This window comes from Monodelphis domestica, chromosome 6 (assembly GCF_027887165.1).
Source record: "Monodelphis domestica isolate mMonDom1 chromosome 6, mMonDom1.pri, whole genome shotgun sequence".
Taxonomy (NCBI): domain Eukaryota; kingdom Metazoa; phylum Chordata; class Mammalia; order Didelphimorphia; family Didelphidae; genus Monodelphis; species Monodelphis domestica.
The window spans coordinates 79,376,857-79,397,199 of NC_077232.1; the positions used below are offsets into that span (position 1 = coordinate 79,376,857).

Below are 20,343 nucleotides of genomic sequence, written 5' to 3' on the forward strand. Positions count from 1 at the left end.
CTAAATCTTGGACCCTAGGTCCTTCCTTTGCCTGTGTCTGGCCCCATGTGCTCTGCTGGGTAATTCATTTGTTGATTAAATGTTGATGATTCATTTGCTAAAAGAAAGGAAGGAGCTGGATGATAGGGGGAGGATAAGCATGCAAGGAAGACACCAGGGAAGCTTCTGGACTGGAGGAGTGGCTCCCTGCTGACATTCTTATGTATTCCTTTCCTCTTCCAGACAGAAATGCTGCTTCCAGCGGAAGAAGTGACACATGGCTGGAATACTGCCCCGACCTGAGCTGCCCTGTGCTGACCCAAGCTGAGTAGTGAGCTCAGGCTAGACCACCTCTGCTGACTCCCACCCAAGATGGCCTGGAAGATGTGTAGGGGTTGGGCATCTCAGATGGTTGCTATCTATAATCCTTGAGTTTCTCCCATGACCTACTTACTGATGAGCCTAGTTTAGGTGCCACTGGGGGTGGGGGAGGGACAGATTGGGTGTGGGGAGTGGAAAGAAAAGCACGACTGCCAGTATTCATTCAGCAGCCACCAAGGGCAGAACTCGATGTTCGGGGCTATTAGGACATACATAGGTTAGAGCAGACCTAATCTCTGCCCTCAGGGATGCAAAAATTGGGAAGAGGGCAGTGAAGGAATAGAGTAAGGCAGGATCTAGGGCTTGGGGTGGGAGAGGAACACGGAGCGGGGTCTTTGGCAGGGTCTGGCTCATACCAAGGAATTTTTGAGGGTAAATTCTATCTAGTTATCTCCCTCCTTTGGGAGCACCAACTTTTCCAATGCATTGTTTAGGCTAATTAGGGATGATTTCTCATGAGCAGATGGTGTGTGCGTGAGACTGTGTTCAATGCATGTAAACCGAACACGTTGTGTAGACACGTGGAAATGTGTGTTTGCATGTAGTTTTTGAAGACTCCCAAGGATCCAATCCAAACACCCAACAGGTATGTGAAGGAGTCCCCTCTACAACATCCCAATGAAGGATCATTCAGTTTGCTTGAATGCTGTGCATCTGTAGTGACAGGAGGTTCATCACTATGGAAAGCAGCCAGCTTTACTCTGTTTGTGTGTGTGTGTGTGCACACGCGTGTGTGTGTGTGCACATGTGCAAAGATGGAGGCTGGGCTGGGGGTCTGGGCATAGGCAGTACAGAGCCTCTCCACGGGCATCTCTGCCCTCCCTCCAGGTGCCAGTATGGTCCCAGGTCCAACCCCTCTTCCCTTTAGGAAATTGCCTTCAGGGATGGTCAGACTTGAAAATGTTTATAAACTCCTTTATATTAAGATTCAAATGATTGATAACAGTTTTAAAGTGTTCCCCCCTTTTTCTCATTTAATGGTAGCCAGATACCCCGATTTTAATTCCATTGGCCATATATTAAGTACCTCTTAGGTTCTATGTTCTATACAAGGCACCTAAAGCTGAAACACTGACCTCAGGGAGCTTCCAGTCTAACATGGGAGAGTACAACATGGGCACAAGAATGATACGAGGGCAAAGGAAAGAGAAAATACTTCCAAGGCTAAAGTTTCCTGGTTGGAAAATAGTATGTACAGGGGAAGCATATGAAAGAAACCTGGCTGGAGAAACAGGGGGGCACCAGAGGGGAGCTGGCCTGCCATGCCAGATGAAGGAATCTTTAGTTTTATCCTAGAGGCAAAAGGAAGTCACTGAAGGTTTTTCAGCAGGAAAATGCCATAGAGGACCCAAGGATAGGCAGTTGGGAGGATGAACCAGATGGGGGAGAAACTGGAAACAAAGATTCCCATTAAGAAACTGATTATGGTAGGGGCAGCTAGGCGGCTCAGTGGAAAAGAGCCTGGCCTGGAGATAGGAGGTCTGGGGTTCAAATCTGGCCTCAGATACTTCCTATCTGTGTGACCCTGGGCAAGTCACTTAACCCCAATTATCTAGCCCTCACCACTTAGTATCAATTCTAAATAGATGGTAAAAGTTAAAAAAAAATTAATTTGTGATGGTGCCTGCAAGATGATATAAAGGCTGAGGTGACTTCCTAGATGAGAATATGGAGGGAGAGAATCAATTTAATTCAACCAACATTTACTGTGTGCCTACTGTGAGTAAGGTCCTATATGGGATATTGAATAGAATACTCTTCCCTCAGCTGTCTTCACAAAGAGAAGCTACCTAAATTATAAAAGGTATTTCTGCAGCCCTTTAAGTGTCATGAATCCTTTCCTGCAGCATAGTAGCTTTTGAGGTTGATAGGGTGATTTTATCCCCATTTCACAGATGAGGAAACTGAGGCCAATAATAACAACAGCAACAATAATAGTATTTATACAGTCACTTTAAGGCTTGTAAAGTGCTTTCCAGATGTAATCTTATTTAATTAAAGAAACGGGAAGTTACTTTTCCCAGAGTCAGGATGTTAGGGAGTGGCAGAGCTAGAATTCCTACTCTAATAATAATTCCCGTTTGCATAAAGCTTTAGTAATAGCAGCTGCTGTTTCTCTAGGGCTTTTGAGGCCTGTAAAATGCTTGATGTCTGTTACCTCATTTGAGCTTTGCCACCATCTTAGAAGTGATTGCCCCTTGAGAGACTAGGAAATTGCCGTTTACAGAGATCAAGTAGCCTGTGCATAATTGCACCACTGGCAAATTCCATGTAAAGATTGGAACCCGGGGCCAACACTCCTTCTGTTGTATCACACTGCCTGGTAAGTATGTGGAAGTCAAACAGGGTAGTCCTAGACTAAAGAGTGAAGGAAAAGGAGTGACTCCAAGGGTGGGTGCTGCACTATACCTGGGGATTTCTATTTCTTTACATTTTCCTCTAAATTGTGTAACTTACAAAATTTAGAGATTAGACAAATAATTATACGTTAGCTACAAAAAATAGGATTCTTTGTTAAACTACCAGCAAAATCTCATTTTCTTGGTTATCCCCATCAGAAATGACATCAAACTTGACTAGCTGATTCACATCAAAGATTTACAAAGCACTTTTCTTACAATAATCCTACTAGATAGATGGCACAAATATTATACTATATCCATTTTCCAGATGGGGAAATTGAGGCTTAGAGAGGGGTAAAAAAAAGTGATTTGTCCAATATCACAATGGGATTCAAGTTGGGGCTCCCATCAAGGTCTCCTACCTCCAAGGCCAGCCTTCTTTTTCTGTCTTATCTCATATCATCTCCCATAAAACTAGCTCACTCTTACTATCTCCTGTATTCCCCCTGAGCCCCCACTTTCTACCCCTGTGATATTGTTGCTCATGATGTCCCTTTCCTTCCCTTGAACCTACCCACCCTTTAAAGCCCAATCCCAGGGCTACCAGGAAAAGGCAACTGGACATGAAAGCTTGGGTTTGAATCCTACCTCAGCCCTATTTAGTGACTCCAGGCAAAAATCATACCCACTGCCTCCGTTTCCTCATTTGTAAAATGAAGATAATAAAACGCCTACTACATATGTTATGAGAATCCAATAAGAAAATATAGGCAAGGCACTTTATAATTCTTAGTGTTGTACAAATGTTAGCTTTCATTATTATCCCTCAGAAAGCTGCCCCTGGACACTTCCTATCCCCCCTCCAACACCATCACCTAGTTTTGTTTTTACCTTTATCTCTAATGCACTTTTGCATGACTGTGTTTTAGTTATCAATATATCTTAGTTCTGCTGCTAGCCTCAGAGACTGAGAAATAGAAGGAAACTCAGAAGTCATCTATTCCAACATCTTCATTTCAGAGATGAAGACTCAGGGACACGGGGAGGCTCAGTTACCTAGCTGAGGTCACACAGCTAGTAAAATGGTAGGATTAGGGTTTCTCATGAGTCCCACAGGGCACAGATGCCTTATCAAGGCAGGTAAGTGGTATAGCTCTTGCAAGTCTTTTAGACTTGGAGTCCACAGTAGGATTCAAACTCTAGTCTTGATTAGTTAATTCACATCAAAGATTTACAAAGCATTTTTCTTGCAACGATTCTATTGGATAGATGGCACAAATATTGCTCCAGGTCTACCCACCATGTCAAGTTGCTTTTTCCTGGTAGCCTTGAAATTGGGCTTTAAAGGATGAGGAGGTTCAAGGGAAGCATGAGCAAGGGGACTGCCTTCTAGGCTTGAGGGACATCATGAGCAGCAAAATCACAAAGGTAGGAAAGTGTGTGTAGGAAATGAAGGGGATGGTAAGTGATCTGGTTTTATGGGGGATAATATGAGCTTGGAAAAGTCAGGTACTGGAGTAAGAAATTATTTATCTAGCAGAGTGACCCCTGGGAAAGTCTCTTAATCAGTCTCAGCCTCAGTTTTCTCATCTGTAAAATGGGAGTGATAGAAGCACCCTCCTCACAGAATTGTTCTAAGGGTCAAATGAGTTAATGCATGAAAGGCATTAACAATGCAAACCTTAAAACATCCTATAAATGCTATCATTAACTAAATTTTGCATCCCCAACAATGCTTGGGACATAGAAGCCCACTCAATGATTTTACATCTCCCTGTTAAGAGCAGGAGTGCCTGGGCTAGGCACTTGTTAAACATTTTCTGAAAGAATGAAAGGTCCCCTTTTAGAGAAGTTTGATTACTCAGATACTTGGTATCTCAAACTAGGCTAGAAATGTCTAGTTTTGTTTCTAATGTGAGTTATCTTAATGAGCCAGGAAGAACCACCTCAAATTAAATTGTACACAAATGGGTGATTCTGAAATGTCTGTTTGAAAAAGTGTAAGTTGCTCACAGATGCTTCCTTCCTCCTGTATGATAAAAAAAAAATGAAATTTTAGCCGAAACTCTGTCTAAATTATTCCACGTTCTGAACAAATGAAGCTCCAATTCCTTGAGTTTTTGCTGTCCCTTCAAGCATAAGATCTGGATTTTTGAGTTGGGAAGGAATCTCATTCATTCTAACAATTCCAGTTTACTGATGAAGAAGCTGAGCTCCAAAGAAGTTATTTTCCCAAGCTCATACAGGTGGTAAGTAGCAGAGCTGGAATTTAACCCCAGACCCTCTCTAGGACTTTCCCCACCATTAGCCCTTGCCCATCCATCACATCCCACTTTACCTCCTTATAATTATTTAAAATTGTTCTTTCTGATCCTCTCCTGATCTTCCAGGTTAAAAAACCCTGTTTAGAGTTTCTCATGAGATAGAGAGATAGATACTTCCTCCCCAAATCTAGGGTTAAAGCCAGACACTTAGGGCTTTAAGTCACTGTAAAACTAGTGATCTAGTCTAACCCTTTGATTTTAAATTTTTTATAACCCTTACCTTCTGTCTTAGAATCAATACTAAGTATCAATTCCAAGGCAGAAGAGTGGTAAGGGCTAGGCAATCGGAGGTTAAGTGTCTTGCCTAGGGTTACATCTGAGGCCATATTTGGACCCAGGACTGCTCATTTCCAGGCCTGGTTCTCTACTTACTGAGCTACCTAGCTGCCGCTAACTGATTTTATAGGTGAGGAAATTGAGCACAGTTTGTAAAAAGCAAGGGCCGATCAGAATTTTTTCCAGTGGCAAAGCCCACCTCAGAATCGAACTTCGGTCCTGTTAGTGGGGGGACCCCCTTCTTTCCCCAAATGCTTCTCATTTGGTCACCACTTAATGAGGAGTCAAGAGCCCTGGGTTTCTTCATGATTCCCCCATTCCAATAGCTGCCTGTGAGATGATGAATAAGTCACATCCCTTTGGGCTTAGTTTCCTTATCTGAAAAATAATAGGGGGCCCACTCAGCTCTTGACATTTTATGTTCTAATGTTCTTTCTGAATCGGGCACTGTATAGCTCTGCAGTTCCCCAACTGGTCCTCCTCCCCCTTCTTCCCTTTCCTAACCTTCCCTGCCCTCCTTGGATTTACAAACTAACCAGCCCTTGATTGAGAGGCAGGTACTGGGAGAGATCCAAGTCCCAGTTTAGCCACTAGACTTGCTATTAAGACCTTGAGCAACTTCCCTCTTTAGAATGTCAGTTACATCTTTACCGGAAAGGGACTGTTTATCCTGGGTTAGGTGGTTTCTAAGATCTTTCCCAGCCCTGAAAGTCCATGATTTATGATTCTCTCTCTCCCCTCTCTACCCTCCAGGTGAAGGAAATGACTTTGGAACCGTCATTTCCTTTTTCCCTGGGTCTCTCATCACCCTTGCAGCCCTTATGCCTAACCTGGAGCACAGCTCTTTTAGCCGGTCTCTTTTCTTCCCTGCTAAATCGTCTAAAGGCTTTCAGTGGCCATAGCCTCCCACAGCCTTCTGACTAGGGAGCAGGGTGGTATCCTATTATAAGGGAAGTGATGGGTTGGGGTTTTGCATTGGAGACCCTTTTTCTCTCTGGTCCTTAGTTTTCTCATCTGTAAAATGAAAAGATGGTACCGGGTGGGGTTCACAGAACATTCTCAGTTCAAAGCTCAGGGGCCTTCCAGTTATGACGTTTTGAGCTACAGTCCCTTTAAATCTCCTTTCTTCACAGAGGCGCCCCCCCCACCCCCCATCCCCCCAGTTGGGATGTTGCTATAGTGAATCTCCTTGGCAATGACCCTAACAGGGTGGGGTGGGGGAGACCCGGGGACGCATGCTCTGTGAGGGCTGGAGGGATTCCGCCCCGAGCTGGGGGTCCCCAAACAAAGGTGCTGGAAGGGCGAGGCTGCGCGGGCATTGTCGTACTCGGAGCTTAGTCGAGTCTGCAGGGAAGGCAGCTACAGCCTATTCGCGTCCCCTCCATCTCTCTCCGTTCCTTTCTTCGGGTCGTTGGGCCACGCGCAGCCTAGTGCCCAAGCTGCAGGCCGGACAATCGCTATGGCCGCTCGGCCCGCCGCCGGGGCCCCGGTCCCGATGCTGTTCCCGCTGTTGCTGCTACTGCTACTGGTGGCCGCACCCGGGCTTCTGACGGCCGAGCCCGCATCAGGAAGTGTCATCCCGGCTGAAAGTAGGTGCTCTCCTGTCCCCTCCCTCCCCTGGCCAGTGGGCTCATCTCTGCCCAGTGTCCCTTTCACCTCCCCTGTGCGCCCTGCTTGGCGCTTCCATCCCCGATCCAGCGGACCCATTTCTGCCCCGTTGAAGCTTCCTTTCCCCTGTGCACCTTGTTCGGCGCCTGCCTCCCGAGGCCGGTGGATCCATCTTTGCCCCTCTCTACTGTGCGCCCAGCCAGGTATGGCCAGGCACCTACCTCCCTAGGGCTGTTGTAGTCAGTCCAGCCCCTGGTGCGCCCAGACCTGTCTGGTTCGGCGCATCCATCCCCGCGGCCTGTCTGTAAACCAGCCCCTCCCCTGAACTTCCTTCTTCGGGGCAGGTGCGTTCAGCCTGGTTCAGAGAAACCCTCTCCATGTCCAGGAAATTCTCCCTTCTTCCTTTCCTTAGGGAGCCCAGCACAACCCGGCCAGCTTGGGGCAGCATGTCCCTCCCCGCGCCCACTGCGCCCGGCGCAGCCCGGCGCCTACCTGTCCTTGGCCCCGATTGCAAGGGCTTCCCGCCCCACCCCGCGTGGGCCAGGCTCCTTGGCCTCGGCCAGCTCGGCGTGCCCTTCTTGATTCTCCTAGCCGCGCCAACAGCCTCCCTCCCTACGACCCGCCCCATCACCTCCCTCCCTCCCCACGCCTTGCGGCTCCGTGGCGCCCCGCCCCGCGGCGCACGAGCCACTCTATCCACGTATCCGGTGTCCTTGCCCAGTACACGGAGCTCGTCTCTCCCCTCCCTTGGCGCGGGGCGCCCCCTATCGGGCTGGGAGAGGGGTGAAAGGGGTACCCCGCCCCCGCCCCCGCCCGGAAACCTCGCTACCCCGGTTGGGGTGTTGGCATCATTTTGGTTTGGTATGGGGGTGGGTTGGAGTGGGTAGGGAGCAAAGTTCCCTGCAGCTACTCCGCGGCTGCCCTTGGGTACCTCACCAGGTGGAGGCTTTGGACCTATCCTGAGCCGGAGCCCCAAGGTTATAGGATGATGTCAGAGCTGTGAGGAGTCCGAGATCCGCCTAATTCTGGGCTTTCTGGGTCTTGGACTCCTCTGGTAGTCTGGTGGAAACTATGGACTCCTCAGCACAAGATTTTAAGTGCCTAAAATAAAACACAGGATCACGCAAGATGGCAATTACATTGGAATTCAACGATCGGTTTTTAAAAATTCACCGGAATCGCTCATCTAGGCCAATTCTCTCTTTTTATCCATTGTTTGACCAAGCCAGTTGGCCTTTCCTCTTATTGGTATTTAAGGACAGTCTGCCTTCAACCTGATTTCCCGGCTTTATTTGACAGTAGCTCCCTTCCCCACACTCTTAATTAAATCCAACCTTGTTGGGGGGGTAGGGGGGGGCAGCAAGGACTCCTCTTCCTTTTTTGAGACTTGGGGAGGGGAGCTGATCTGCCCCGGGCTGATCACAAGCCTAGTTAAGTTGATCAGAGCTAGAACCCAAACTCAGGTCCTGTGAGTCCGGGTCCAGGGTTTCTTTTTTTACCCCCACAGCAAGGTGAATGACAGAGCTCCGGGTTCAAATCCGGTCCTACTGACCACTCAATTCTTTGCTCTTGCTACTGTATCGTGCTTGAAGGTGGATAGGATTGGTCATGGTGAAGAAAGGGGGTAACAAAGGATGAAAAATGCGAGGCATGTTGTGTGTGGGATTTTTTTTTCTTTTTTGATAGAAGGAGGAGAAAAACAGTTATGAATTGACCATACTAGATTGGCTGAAGCAATGACCCTCACTGCTTAGCATGAAAGTTTCCTGCTACAGAGTACTTACTTTGATTTTTTTGATACTGAGTATCAATTCCTAGACAGAAGAGCAGTAAGGTCTAGGCAACTGGGATTAAGTGATTTGCCCAGGATCACACAGTGAGGGAGTGTCAGAGGTCACTTTTGAACCCAGGACCTCCTCTCTCCAGGCCTGGTTCTCTATCCATTGAGCCATCTAGCTGTCCTTTACCTTGATATTTTTACAGATCCATGAATGTGTGAGTGTCCTGGGAAGTAAAGGTGAAAAAAAATTGGGAAAGGCAATTTGGATCCACATTTGGGAGGACCTTAAATACCAGGGTTCCAGAACCAGGATTCAAATCCTGCCTCTGACCACTTAGCAACAGGGTGATATTGAGGAAGCCACTTTACTTCTCTAGGCTTTCGCTGGCTCATCTATAAAATGAGGAGTTGGACCAGCTGGTCTTTGAGAACCCTTATGGCATCTAGCTCTATTATTCTGATGTCTCACAGTGGTGAACCTGGGCATTTGAAGTTTCTGCCAGTGGAGCTAAAGCTCTGGCTAGTTCTACCTAGTTACAAAGTCCTAGTGGCCAAAGTGATTTTCCTAAAGTACTAGGCAGGCGATGCTACTCACCTCCTCAGTAATGTCCAGTGACTCCCTATTACATCCAGGATCAAATATAAAATCCTATGGCATTTAGAGCCTTCGCCTTTTATTATACATTACTCCACTCACCCCATGATAGTCTTGGAGCCATTGCGTTTGCTGATGGCCATGCCTAGCATGCACTCCTTTCTCCCCTCTGCCTCCTGGAATCCTTGGGCCTTCAAAGTGGAGCTCAAGTTCAGCCACTGACTGAATCCCTTTCCATTTTCCCTAATTGCTAATGCTTCCTCTGCCCTCCTGTCTCAAATTACCTCTTATTTACTGTGTGTACTTCCAGGTGTACACCTAGCAGGTTTATGGTAGTAAAGATTTGAAGGGCCCTCATGGAGCAGACTTGTTCTGCTTGGTTCCAGACTAAGCAAGACTAAGAACAGTGAAGGAGTAGAATACGCAATGAAGCAAATAAAAGAAAAGAAGAGTTAGCATTTGGTGGAATGGGTTACTTCAGAAAGCAGTGAGTGGGCTTTTTCTCACCAGAGGTCTTCAGATAAAGGCTGGATGAAAACTGGCTGAGAAACAAGAGGGGGATTCTTGGTCAGGGAGAAGTTTCTGCGGTTCTTATGTTCCGTGGTTTAGATCATAGAGATCATCAAGTTCAACTCATCCATTTTAAAGATAAGAAAGCTCAAGACCCATTTCTGTAGGCCTTTAATGAAGAATGATGTAGAATCCCTTCTGGGGCAGCTCCTATTGCTGGTACTCTGTGGGTCTGCACTTCTAAAGCTATAGCTTCAGAGCCCCCTCCAGTGGGTTTGCCTTTAATAGTCAGCCAATAGACACAGTTAGCTCAAAGCAAAGGCGTTTATTGAAATGGCATATAAATAGTTACTATAAAACATTTCATCTTTAAGGGTGTACTGTCCCACAAATACCCCAGCTTGGGTTGGCAGCGTAACTTTGTGCTTAGAACTTAGAACACTCTAAGGGAACATAATATTAATGTCTCTGGCACTTAGGACTCTGAGGGCTTTCTTTATGCAGCTCCTTTCTAGGTACCTTGTGATAACTGGATAATTTTTGTGAGAGAATTAAATCCAGTTCATGATGACTATTCAATGTTGGATACATTTCTTGGAAAAATAAATTTGTAATTATTGCTATGAATCTGACAACCATCAACAAAAATGAATATTTCCATATTCAAAAAAGGCAAAAAAGAGAAGATTGCATATGAAACCATGTATTTATTATGCACAACTTTCATCTAAAGATATTATATTAATTTATTAAATTTATATATTATAATTATATTATATTATATACTAAATATATTAAATTTCATATGATAGTACCAATATGCCCTTGATTGTCTGTATCTTTTTCTTAAAAAACAAAACAAAACAGCCTTAACTTCTGTCTTAGAATCATTATAAGTATCAATTCCAAGACATACAAGTGGGAAGGAGTGGGCAACTGGGGTTAAATGGCTTGCTCAGGGTCACACATCTAGGAAGTGTCTGAGGCCAGATTTGAACTCAAATTCAGATCTGGCTCTGTCCACTGAGCCACCTAGGTGCCCCAGTATCGCTTTCTTTTGAAGAATTTCCTTCTCTGTCTCTTAAAATGTTTATTTGGAGCTCCGTTTCTTTTTTATTTGTACATCATTCTCACCCCCTCACTTTTTCCTCCTCCTAGCAAAAGTCCTTCATGCAGTGAATAAGCATACCCATTGAAGACAAATCTGTGTTATACTGGTTATGTCTGAGAACATAAGTCCCATTTTGCACTTGTCCATCACCAGACCACCAACAGTTGGGAAGCATAACTTATTCCTAATCTGACTGTAATGAAGCAATGGCCCTTTGCTTGGGAATCACAAACATTTGGGGTTCAGGGGTTCCTAATTTTTTAAACTAGCTCCTGTGGGCAAGGAAAAGTACAGAGGTAATTGATTTCCTAGGAGGGAGTTCATTGGCCCTTCTAGTAGCTCAACTCTTTTCTTGACCTTTTTCATATGTAAATGAGCTATGCCAAGCTCTCATCCTTAACAGCCACAAATGAGGCTACTGAAATTTGTATTTAAAGTCCTTTACAGCATCCATGATGATTCAAAAGGTGTATTATCTTTTACTTGGGCCACAGTTTTCTCATCTGTAAGGTGAAGGTGATGGCTGATATCATCAGGATGATAGTGATGCCTACTGCCTGCAGAACTGTTATTTAAAGAGTGTCAACGAGATGGTGCAGTGGATAGAGTGCCAGATCCTGGAGTCAGAGAAGACTCACCTTCCTGAGTTCAAATTCTGCCTCAGATACTTACTATTTGTGTGATCCTGGGCAAGTCACTTAATCCTGTTTGCCTCAGTTCCTCATTTATATAATGAGCTGGAGAAGGAAATAGAAAACCACTCCAATATTTTATCAAGAAAACCCCTCATGAGGCCACATAGAGTCAGACATGACTTAAAAACAACAGCCTCTTAGAGAACAGGGTTCATGACTTGCTCTCCCTTGTGACACCCAGCATAAGACTGAGTACACAGTAGTTTCCCTTTAAAGTTATGATGTTGAGGGTCCTATTGACCCCTATTGACTTCTTTCTCCTGGACATCCTTTCTTCTTGTGGCTTCAGTGACACTGTGCTCCTGGTGATTAGTGGTTCATCATCAGCCTGTCTTAGCTTGTTCCTCATCTTCAGATCTTGAAACATAGTCCTCCAAAGTTTTATCATCACCCCATTTCCATTCTCCCTCTATGCTTTTTCTTTTTCTTTCTTTCTTTCTTTCTTTCTTTCTTTCTTTCTTTCTTTCTTTCTTTCTTTCTTTCTTTCTTTCTTTCTTTCTTTCTTTCTTTCTTTCTTTCTTTCTTTCTTTCTCTCTCTCTCTCTCTCTCTCTCTCTCTCTCTTTCTTTCTTTCTTTCTTTCTTTCTTTCTTTCTTTCTTTCTTTCTTTCTTTCTTTTCCTTCCTTCCTTCCTTCCTTCCTTCCTTCCTTCCTTCCTTCCTTCCTTCCTTCCTTCCTTCCTTCCTTCCTTCCTTCCTTCCTTCCTTCCTTCCTTCCTTCCTTCCTTCCTTCCTTCCTTCCTTCCTCCCTCCTTCCCTCCTTCCCTCCCTCCCTCCCTCTCTTCCTTCCTTCCTTCCTTCCTTCCTTCCTTCCTTCCTTCCTTCCTTCCTTCCTTCCTTCCTTCCTTCCTTCCTTCATCTGTGAGTGAGAATTGGACTAGATGACCTTTGAGGGCCCTTTCTTTTCTGGGATCCCTTGAATCCCAGTTCCATTGCTCTGTCTCTCCTTAGAAAGTCTTCAATCTGGTTCAGACCCTCGGCATCTTTTTCCTGGAGTGTTATAAAAGCCTCTGAACCAGTTTCCCTGTCTCTAATCCAGGGTTTTTTTAACCTTTTTTGGTGTCATGGACCCTTTGACAGTCTGATGAAGCCTATATATTCCTTTTCTGAATCATGTTTTTAAATAATCAAAGGGAATGCTAAACTTTATTTAGAGACAAATGAAAATAAAGATGTTACTTTTTTCTCATCCAATTTCACGGACCTTTGAAATCTCTCTGAATCCTTTTTCTGGCCTCTTTCCTCACCAGTCTATCCTTCATGCAGTGTCAAAATAACCTTTCTTGTGTGTGTGCAGGTCTGACTCTGTCCCTTTCCTGCTCAAAACCTTTCAAGAGCTCTTCATTGCTCAGAGGATAAAGTACAGACTCCTTGGCCTGTCATTTAAGGTCAACAGTCTGGATCGAAGAAAGCTTTCTATTCTGATTTCATGTACGCTATTTTCTAGCTAGATTGGCTGTTTCCCAAACTCAACAGGCCATTGTCCCTTCCAGTTTCCTCTTCTTTAAAATGAGATCTCACCCAGCTGTAGTATTCTGGGTTCTCAGGTCCCTTCCAGCTGATATTCTCTGTTTTGAGGTTCCTTTTATCTCTGGCATTCAAAGCCCTATGTTCTGAGGTCTGTGATAATTCTTGACATCCTATGCTCTGAGGCCCTTCCTAGATTTCATTCAGTGCTTTCAGTTCCCATCCAGCTCTGATATTCTTTAGATTAAGGTTCCTTCCAGCTCTGACATTTCATGGTTTTCTTTCATATATGCAGATGTCTCCTCTTCCTCACCCCCCACCAACTTGCCATTCTTTTCCACTACTCACTTGGCTACACTGCCTCAAACATATTTTACACATGAAGCGCACACACTTTGGAGATGCGATTCTCCTCAAATACTTTTTTTAAATAAGAAAGATCACAAAGAAAATAGATGCCTAGATAGTATGAAGGCAGCTAGTTGACTCAGTGGTTATAGTTTTGGGTCTGGAGTCAAGAAGACTTTGGTTCAAATATGGCCTCAGATACTTATTAGCTGTGTGATCTGGGGGGAAGTCACTTAGCCCTGTTGGTCTGTTTTCTTATCTGTAAAATAATCTGGAGAAGGAAATGGCAAACCACTCTAGTATCTTTGCCAAGAAGATCCCAAATGGGGTCATGAAGAGTTGGACTAAAACAACTGAACAACAGATAGTATCAAGTTGGCTTGGGGGCCCATTTTAAGAAGGATATTGACAAACTGGAATGGGTCTGGAGGAATGATGAGGTCAGACCTCAGGAAGTGATGGTTGTCTTTAAGTAGTTGAAATAGCCATAATAGAGAAGAGGACTCAGTAGGGTCAAGAATGAAATCATGTGGCCTCAGATACTTCTTAGCTATGTGATCCTGGGCAAGTCATTTAACCCCCATTGTTTTGCCTTTATTGCTCTTCTCCCTTGGAACCACTACACAGTATTGATTCTTCACCTCACCTCATTCTCCCAGTATTGATTCTAAAACAGAAGGTAAGGACTTAAAAAAAATAAAATCATGGTTTATGATGTGTGAGGATTTGGAAACTACTTTTATACCCCATTTTGGAGAGGCCAAAAGATTGTAAGGGTTAAATGGTAGGAGTTTGACAAAAATGAGAACAGTTGAATAAAACTCTTAGTTTGATTTGAGAAGTATAGATAGAAAATAGGATGAAAGAGAAATTATTATTCCGATAGCCTATGGTTATACCTAAATTTTCTACTATACTAAAATTTCTAAAACCCTACTTCTAACCGTCTTCTGAGGACAGGTTCTTCTTACCTGGCCAGACCAGGCCTATCTAACCTACACTATCTAAAATTGATTCACTAACTACCTATCTTACACTAATAAATCAACAGCCACCACCCATGACCTCCTTAAATAAGGTTTTATCCTCCAATTGACAGTAGTAACTGCTAGTAGCCCCTTGCCTCAGAGACAGATCTCCTCCTCTCTCAAGATCCAAAGGCAAAAGACTCCAACTGCCCATTGCCAGCAGCAGAGACAGTGGCAGACCTCCTGCTCTCAAGAGATCCAGAGGCAAAAGACCTAACTGCCCACTTCCTTATCTTTCTCCTTGTCTCCTTGGTAACAGAATCTTTAGTTCTAACTCACTGGCCCCTGTCAATTCTGCTCTACTTAGAAATCCTGCACTCATGCCTCTTAAAGAGATAGAGGAAGAGATTAAGAAAATCTTTTAACAAGATACAGTGGAAAGATCACTGGATTTAAAATCATAGGATCTGGGTTCAAATTCTATCTCTGATACTATTTGAGAGACCTTAGGCAAGTAAGTTAACTTTTCTGAGACTCAGTTTTAGTTTCATAGATTCAGAACTGGAAGGGACTTTAGAGATCATTTAGTCTAATCCTCTCATTTTACATATGACTAATCAACAACCAAAAGGTCAGTCAATAAACATTTATTATGGGCCTACTATGTGTCAGACACTGTGCTGAACACTGAAAAAGTAACCTTGTTCAAGGATATATAGAGAATAAGTAGAAGAGGCAAGATTTGAACCCAGGTCCTCTCACTTGAAATTGTACACCTTATTCAGGATATTCTTCTTGGGCCCAAGCAGAAGAACTAGGAACAACAATAGTAAATTACAGGGAGGTAGATTTTAGGTTGTTATAAGAAAACATGTTCCCATCTGTTGAAGCTATTCAGAATTGGAAGAGGCAGTAAGCAGCTCTTTAATGGAGGTCCTCAAGCTGTGTCTGGATGACTAAGGACTCTTTCAGCTCCCAGGCTACAATCTTGTGTTCCTTCTCATTAGGGGAGCTGCTGCATCCTTGCTCAGGGAGGATTTGAACTAGACGATGTCTGAGGTCCTTTGGCATTTTCTTGGACTCTCCCTCACCCTTGTCTCTTGGATATAAATCCAAGCAGAACTAATGTTTGCTCCCTGCTTTCCCACCACTCCACTACTCAAAGGTGGAGGAGGTACCCTCTGGGATAATGCTTTAGTCAAGACAGCATAAGACTGGGAATTCTACCTGGGTTCTGAGTCCCTTGAAGCACTGCTACCAACTCATCATGAGGGCCACTGGGGAGATGCCTCCCTCTTCTGCTTTGTCAGCCTCATGAGGCTGAGATTCAGTGTCCAGTGGGGAGAGTCTTCTTAACTCTGACATTTTGGGGCTCTCTCTGTTTCCTCCAGGCCGGCCTTGTGTGGATTGCCATGCTTTTGAGTTCATGCAGAGAGCCCTCCAGGACTTGAAGAAGACTGCCTACAGCCTCGACACGCGGGTGAGTGTCTGCAGAATGAAATCCTGGCTTGTGTTGGGTGAGGGTGCTAAAAGTACTTTTCCGCCTTTCCCTTGCTGAGGTTGAGAGGTATAGTGAAAAAGGCCTGGGGTTCAGGATTAGGGGAGCTGATTTCAAATGCTCTCTCTGTCACTTGCAGCCCAGATGATCTTAGGGAAGGCAGCCCATCTCTTTGGATCTCAGTTTCTTCATCTGTAAAGCAAAGGATTGGGCTAGATGGCCTCTAAGGTTCCTCCAGCTCTCTATCTATGATCTTTTGACTAGAGTGCTTTTAATTTTTATTCTTGTTATTGCTGTTGTCAATACTGATAACTAACACATATATAGAGCTTTATTTTTATTATTGTTCTTTATAATATGAATAACTATAGCATTTTCATAGGCTTTTAAGGTTTGCACAGTGCTTTAAATAGGGGATCTCATTTGATCCTCACAATAGCCCTGAGAAGTAGATGCTATTATCTCCATTTTATAGATGAAGAAACTGAGGCTGAGAGAAATGAGACTTGCCTGGGGCTTCACAGCTAGATACACAACAAAGGCAGGATTTGAACTCACATCTTCCTAACTGTAGATCCAAACCCCTTCTGTACTATGCATCATGGTGTCTCTCTGGGTAGGAGAAGGTACACAGGAAACACTGAAGGAAAATAGTGTTAAGACTTCACTAAAAATAGAAAGGAAGATGTAACATTTGAGCGTGGAGGGATCAGAGCTAGAAAGTACCTCCAAGATGGAATCCAAGCTTTTTGTTTTACAGAGGAGGAAACTAAGGCACAGAGTCAGTCAGTAAGCATTTATTAGGTGTCCGTTATGTGCCATGCCCTGTGCTAAGAAGCAGTGAGGATCTGAAGAAAGGCAAAAACATGGTGTCTATCCTCCAGATACTCACATTCTAGTGGGGGAAACAACATGCATACCAGGATGCACTTTCAATATACAAACAGTGGGAATGATGGTCATCTTAGAGAATGGGGTGAGCAAATGACTTGCCTTGGGTCACATAGTTTAGGGCAAAACTGGAATTAGAAACCAGCTCTCCTGGCTCCCAGTTCAGAGCTGCTTCTATTATGCTGTGCTGCCTATACTGAGTCTGTAAAACTATCAGATTGTAGGAGTTGAGAGAGAAATCATCATCAGAGCTCACATTGTTATAACACTATGAGGTGAACCAAGTATTTTTCTCATTCTATCTCTAGGAGTTAAGTGTTATTAGTCCCATTTTACAGATGAGAAAAGAATGTTTTAGACAAGTAATTTGCCTAAGGTCAAACAGTGAGTTAGTGTTGGAGCTTGGATTTAAGTCCTGTTCTTTTGGCTTTTAGATCCAATGATTTTATGATATACATAATTTAACAAGAAGAGAAATGGAAGAATATTTACCAAAAAAAAATAAAAAGCTGCCTAGACCTGTGTTGGCAAATCTATGGCACACATGCTGGAGGAGGCTACTCCCTTTTTCTCTCCACACTTGCCTGAGGACATTAATCACCCGCCCCTCTACCCAGCAGCCCAATGGGAGTGCTTCCTCCCTCCCCTGTCTAGGGTAAGGTGGGGGGCTCACTTGTGGTGTGAGAGTTGTGGTTTGGGCACTCAGTCTCTAAAAGTTTCACCATCACTGGCCTAGACTATCAAAGGTAGAAATAGAATATCTAAATAAACCCATTTTATTTCTTTATTTTTAACCAATTACATGTAATAACAAATTTCCACATAAGTTTTCCAAAGTTTTATGATCCAAATTGTCTCTCTCCTTCCTTCCTCCTTCCTGGATTTGTCAAGCAATTCAATGCTGGTCATAAATGTATTAGCATACAAAACAATAAATAAACCTGTTTTAGAAAAAGAAATTGAAGAAGCCATTAAGGAAAAAGCATCAGGACCAGTTGAATTTATAAGTAAATTCTACCAAACATTTAAAGATCAACTAATTCCAATATTAAATAAATTATTTGAAATAATCTGTATAGAAGTAGTTTTACTAAACACCTTTTTTTGTGTGAAACGAATATGGTTTTTACTCAAGAAGAACAAAAACAGAAAGAAAATTATAGATCCATCTCATTAATGAATATGATTGCAAAAATCCTAAATAAAACACTAGCTACGAGACTTCAACAATGTATAACAAAGATTATACATTGTCATCAAGTAGAATTTATACTTGGAATGCAGGGATGGTTTACTATTAGGAAAATTACCAACATAATTGATTAGATCAGTAACAAAAGTAGCAAAAAACCATACAATTATATCAATAGATACAGAAAAAATGGCACAATACAATGCTCATTCCTATTAAAAACACTGAAAAGCATAGGTATATATAATGGAATTTTCCTTAAAATGATAAGAAGTGTGTACCTAAAACCGTCAGCATGTATTGTCTGTAATAGGATGAAGCTAGAAGAAGCTAGAAGCCTTCCCAGTAAAATCAGGAGTGAAGCAAGGATGCCCATCATCACCAATATTATTTAACATAGTATTAGAAATGCTAGCAATAGCAATAAGAGAAGAAAAAGAAATGGAAGGAATCAGAATGGGCAAAGAGGTAATAAGACTATCTCTGTTTGCAGATGATATAATGGTATATGTGGAAAAGCCTAAAGATTCAACTAAAAAATTAGTTGAAACTATCAGTGGTTTTAGTAATGTAGTAGGATATAAAAAACCCCACAGAAGCCATCAACATTTTTATGTATTACTAGCAAAGTCTTGTAAGAAGAGCTAGAAAGAGACGCTCTATTTAAAATAACCACAGATAGAATAAAATCCCTGGGAGTACACCTGCCAAAACAAATCCAGGAACTATAACGAACGCAATTATGAAAACACTTTTTAGACATGATCTACGTAAAAGACTTGGAAACTCTAAATTTGGGATAGGGTAGTTTAAGAACTGGGCTTGTGATTTTATGGGAATAAGGAGCCCTCCTCCCCCATTTGAAGAAATTCCCTCTACCAAATGCAATTCAGCAATTCTCTCAGAATTGCTGAGAGCCCCAAGAGGTTATAGGACCTGCTTGGGGTCACACGGCCAGCATGTGTCAGAGATAGGATTTAAACTGAGATCTTCTTGGCCCTAAGGCTAGATGACTATCATCTCTGCCAAAATGGTGCATCAAATGTAAGCTGTTATATTACAGAAAAGGCAGTATGGTATGATTGGCAGATCTCAAGACCTAGAGGTAGGAGGCTGGTATTTAAATTCTGACTCTGCCACTAATTAGCTGTATGACCTTGGACAAATCACTTCCATTCTCTGGGGCTGGTTTCTTATTTGTAAAATGAGGGTAATGATAATTGTATAATTCTTAAGGTTATCATTAAGGAAGGGATTTTTGAACCTGAAAGCAAGGTAGAAATGGAATTTATTCTTTTGATGCTTTTATAGACCACTTGTCATCCAGTGTCCTGCTTGCTCATGTCCTCCCATGAATCCATTACAAGGTGTCCATCCAGTGGGTTGGGGTCTTCCTCTAGAACTTTAGACATTTTCTGGATATGAGTAGAGCACATGGATTGTCCATTGATTCTAATTATTTGTTTACATTTCTCTGATAATATTCCTCATGATACTGCTCTTGCACAGTGCTTATTTGGCAGTATATTAGGGCTCCCTCATGCTTGGAGTGTGTCTTTCCATTGCCCTTTGGGTAGGCTGCACCTTTAATTCTTCAAAGATTGTGTTGTTACTTGGTGTAATAATATATCATCATATTTACATCAGTGGAAGAACACTGATGTTAGAAATGTGGACTTTTGTGTCAGTGAGAACTTTGGGTTTCATTAAAAATACCGTGTAGTTTTCTAAACTCTCCTTATTCTTGTCTTCTTCTTCTTCAATTCTGGGGCCAGTTCATTGGCCATCCATAAAATCTATTCACAATATATTTATTCACTGTTGGACTAATTCTATAGAAATCTGTCCAAAGACACACCATGGTTAGGACATTCTTCATCCACTTGGTTCTTCTGTATGGATGGTTAGACAGAACACTTTGAGAGATTATAAGTATCATTTAGGAGGCTTTGCAGAGTCCTGGGACTGGATGAAATCAGCCCAATGTAATCTATAAACAGAAGTATATAGGGGATCTCTCTTCAATATGGACTTTCTGGCAGACATCTTCCTTCACACTAATATGTATGAGAAGAGTATATGTCTCTGTTTTATGTTTCTCTTAATATTCATAATCAGAGGCTTATCAAAATTATTTCTGTTGTTATACATTTCTTTCTTTTTTAGACCCTTACCTTTTGTCTTAGAGTTAATACTGTGAATTGGTTCCAAGGCAGAATAATGATTAAGACTAGGCAATTGGGGGTTAAGTGGCTCCCAGGATTACTCAGCAAGGAAGTGTCTGAGGTCAGATTTGAACCCAGCTCTCAATCCACTGAGCCATGTAGCTGCCCCCATGCTGTTTTACCTCAGTCTTGTTGGATTTGAGTGGAGCATCTTGA

At 43.0% G+C, this 20,343-nt stretch overlaps 1 protein-coding gene across 1 annotated transcript in view; it reads left to right on the plus strand.

The window, feature by feature from the left end:
* The window catches only part of C6H4orf48 (chromosome 6 C4orf48 homolog), a 37,474-nt gene that overhangs the window by 9,487 nt on the left and 7,644 nt on the right, over positions 1-20,343 (plus strand). Inside the window, exons 3-4 of the mRNA XM_007497275.3 lie at positions 223-6,891; positions 15,773-15,861. Coding sequence (XP_007497337.2) covers positions 6,762-6,891; positions 15,773-15,861 — 219 coding nt within the window. The 5' untranslated portion in view covers positions 223-6,761. The remainder of the gene's footprint in view (positions 1-222; positions 6,892-15,772; positions 15,862-20,343) is intronic.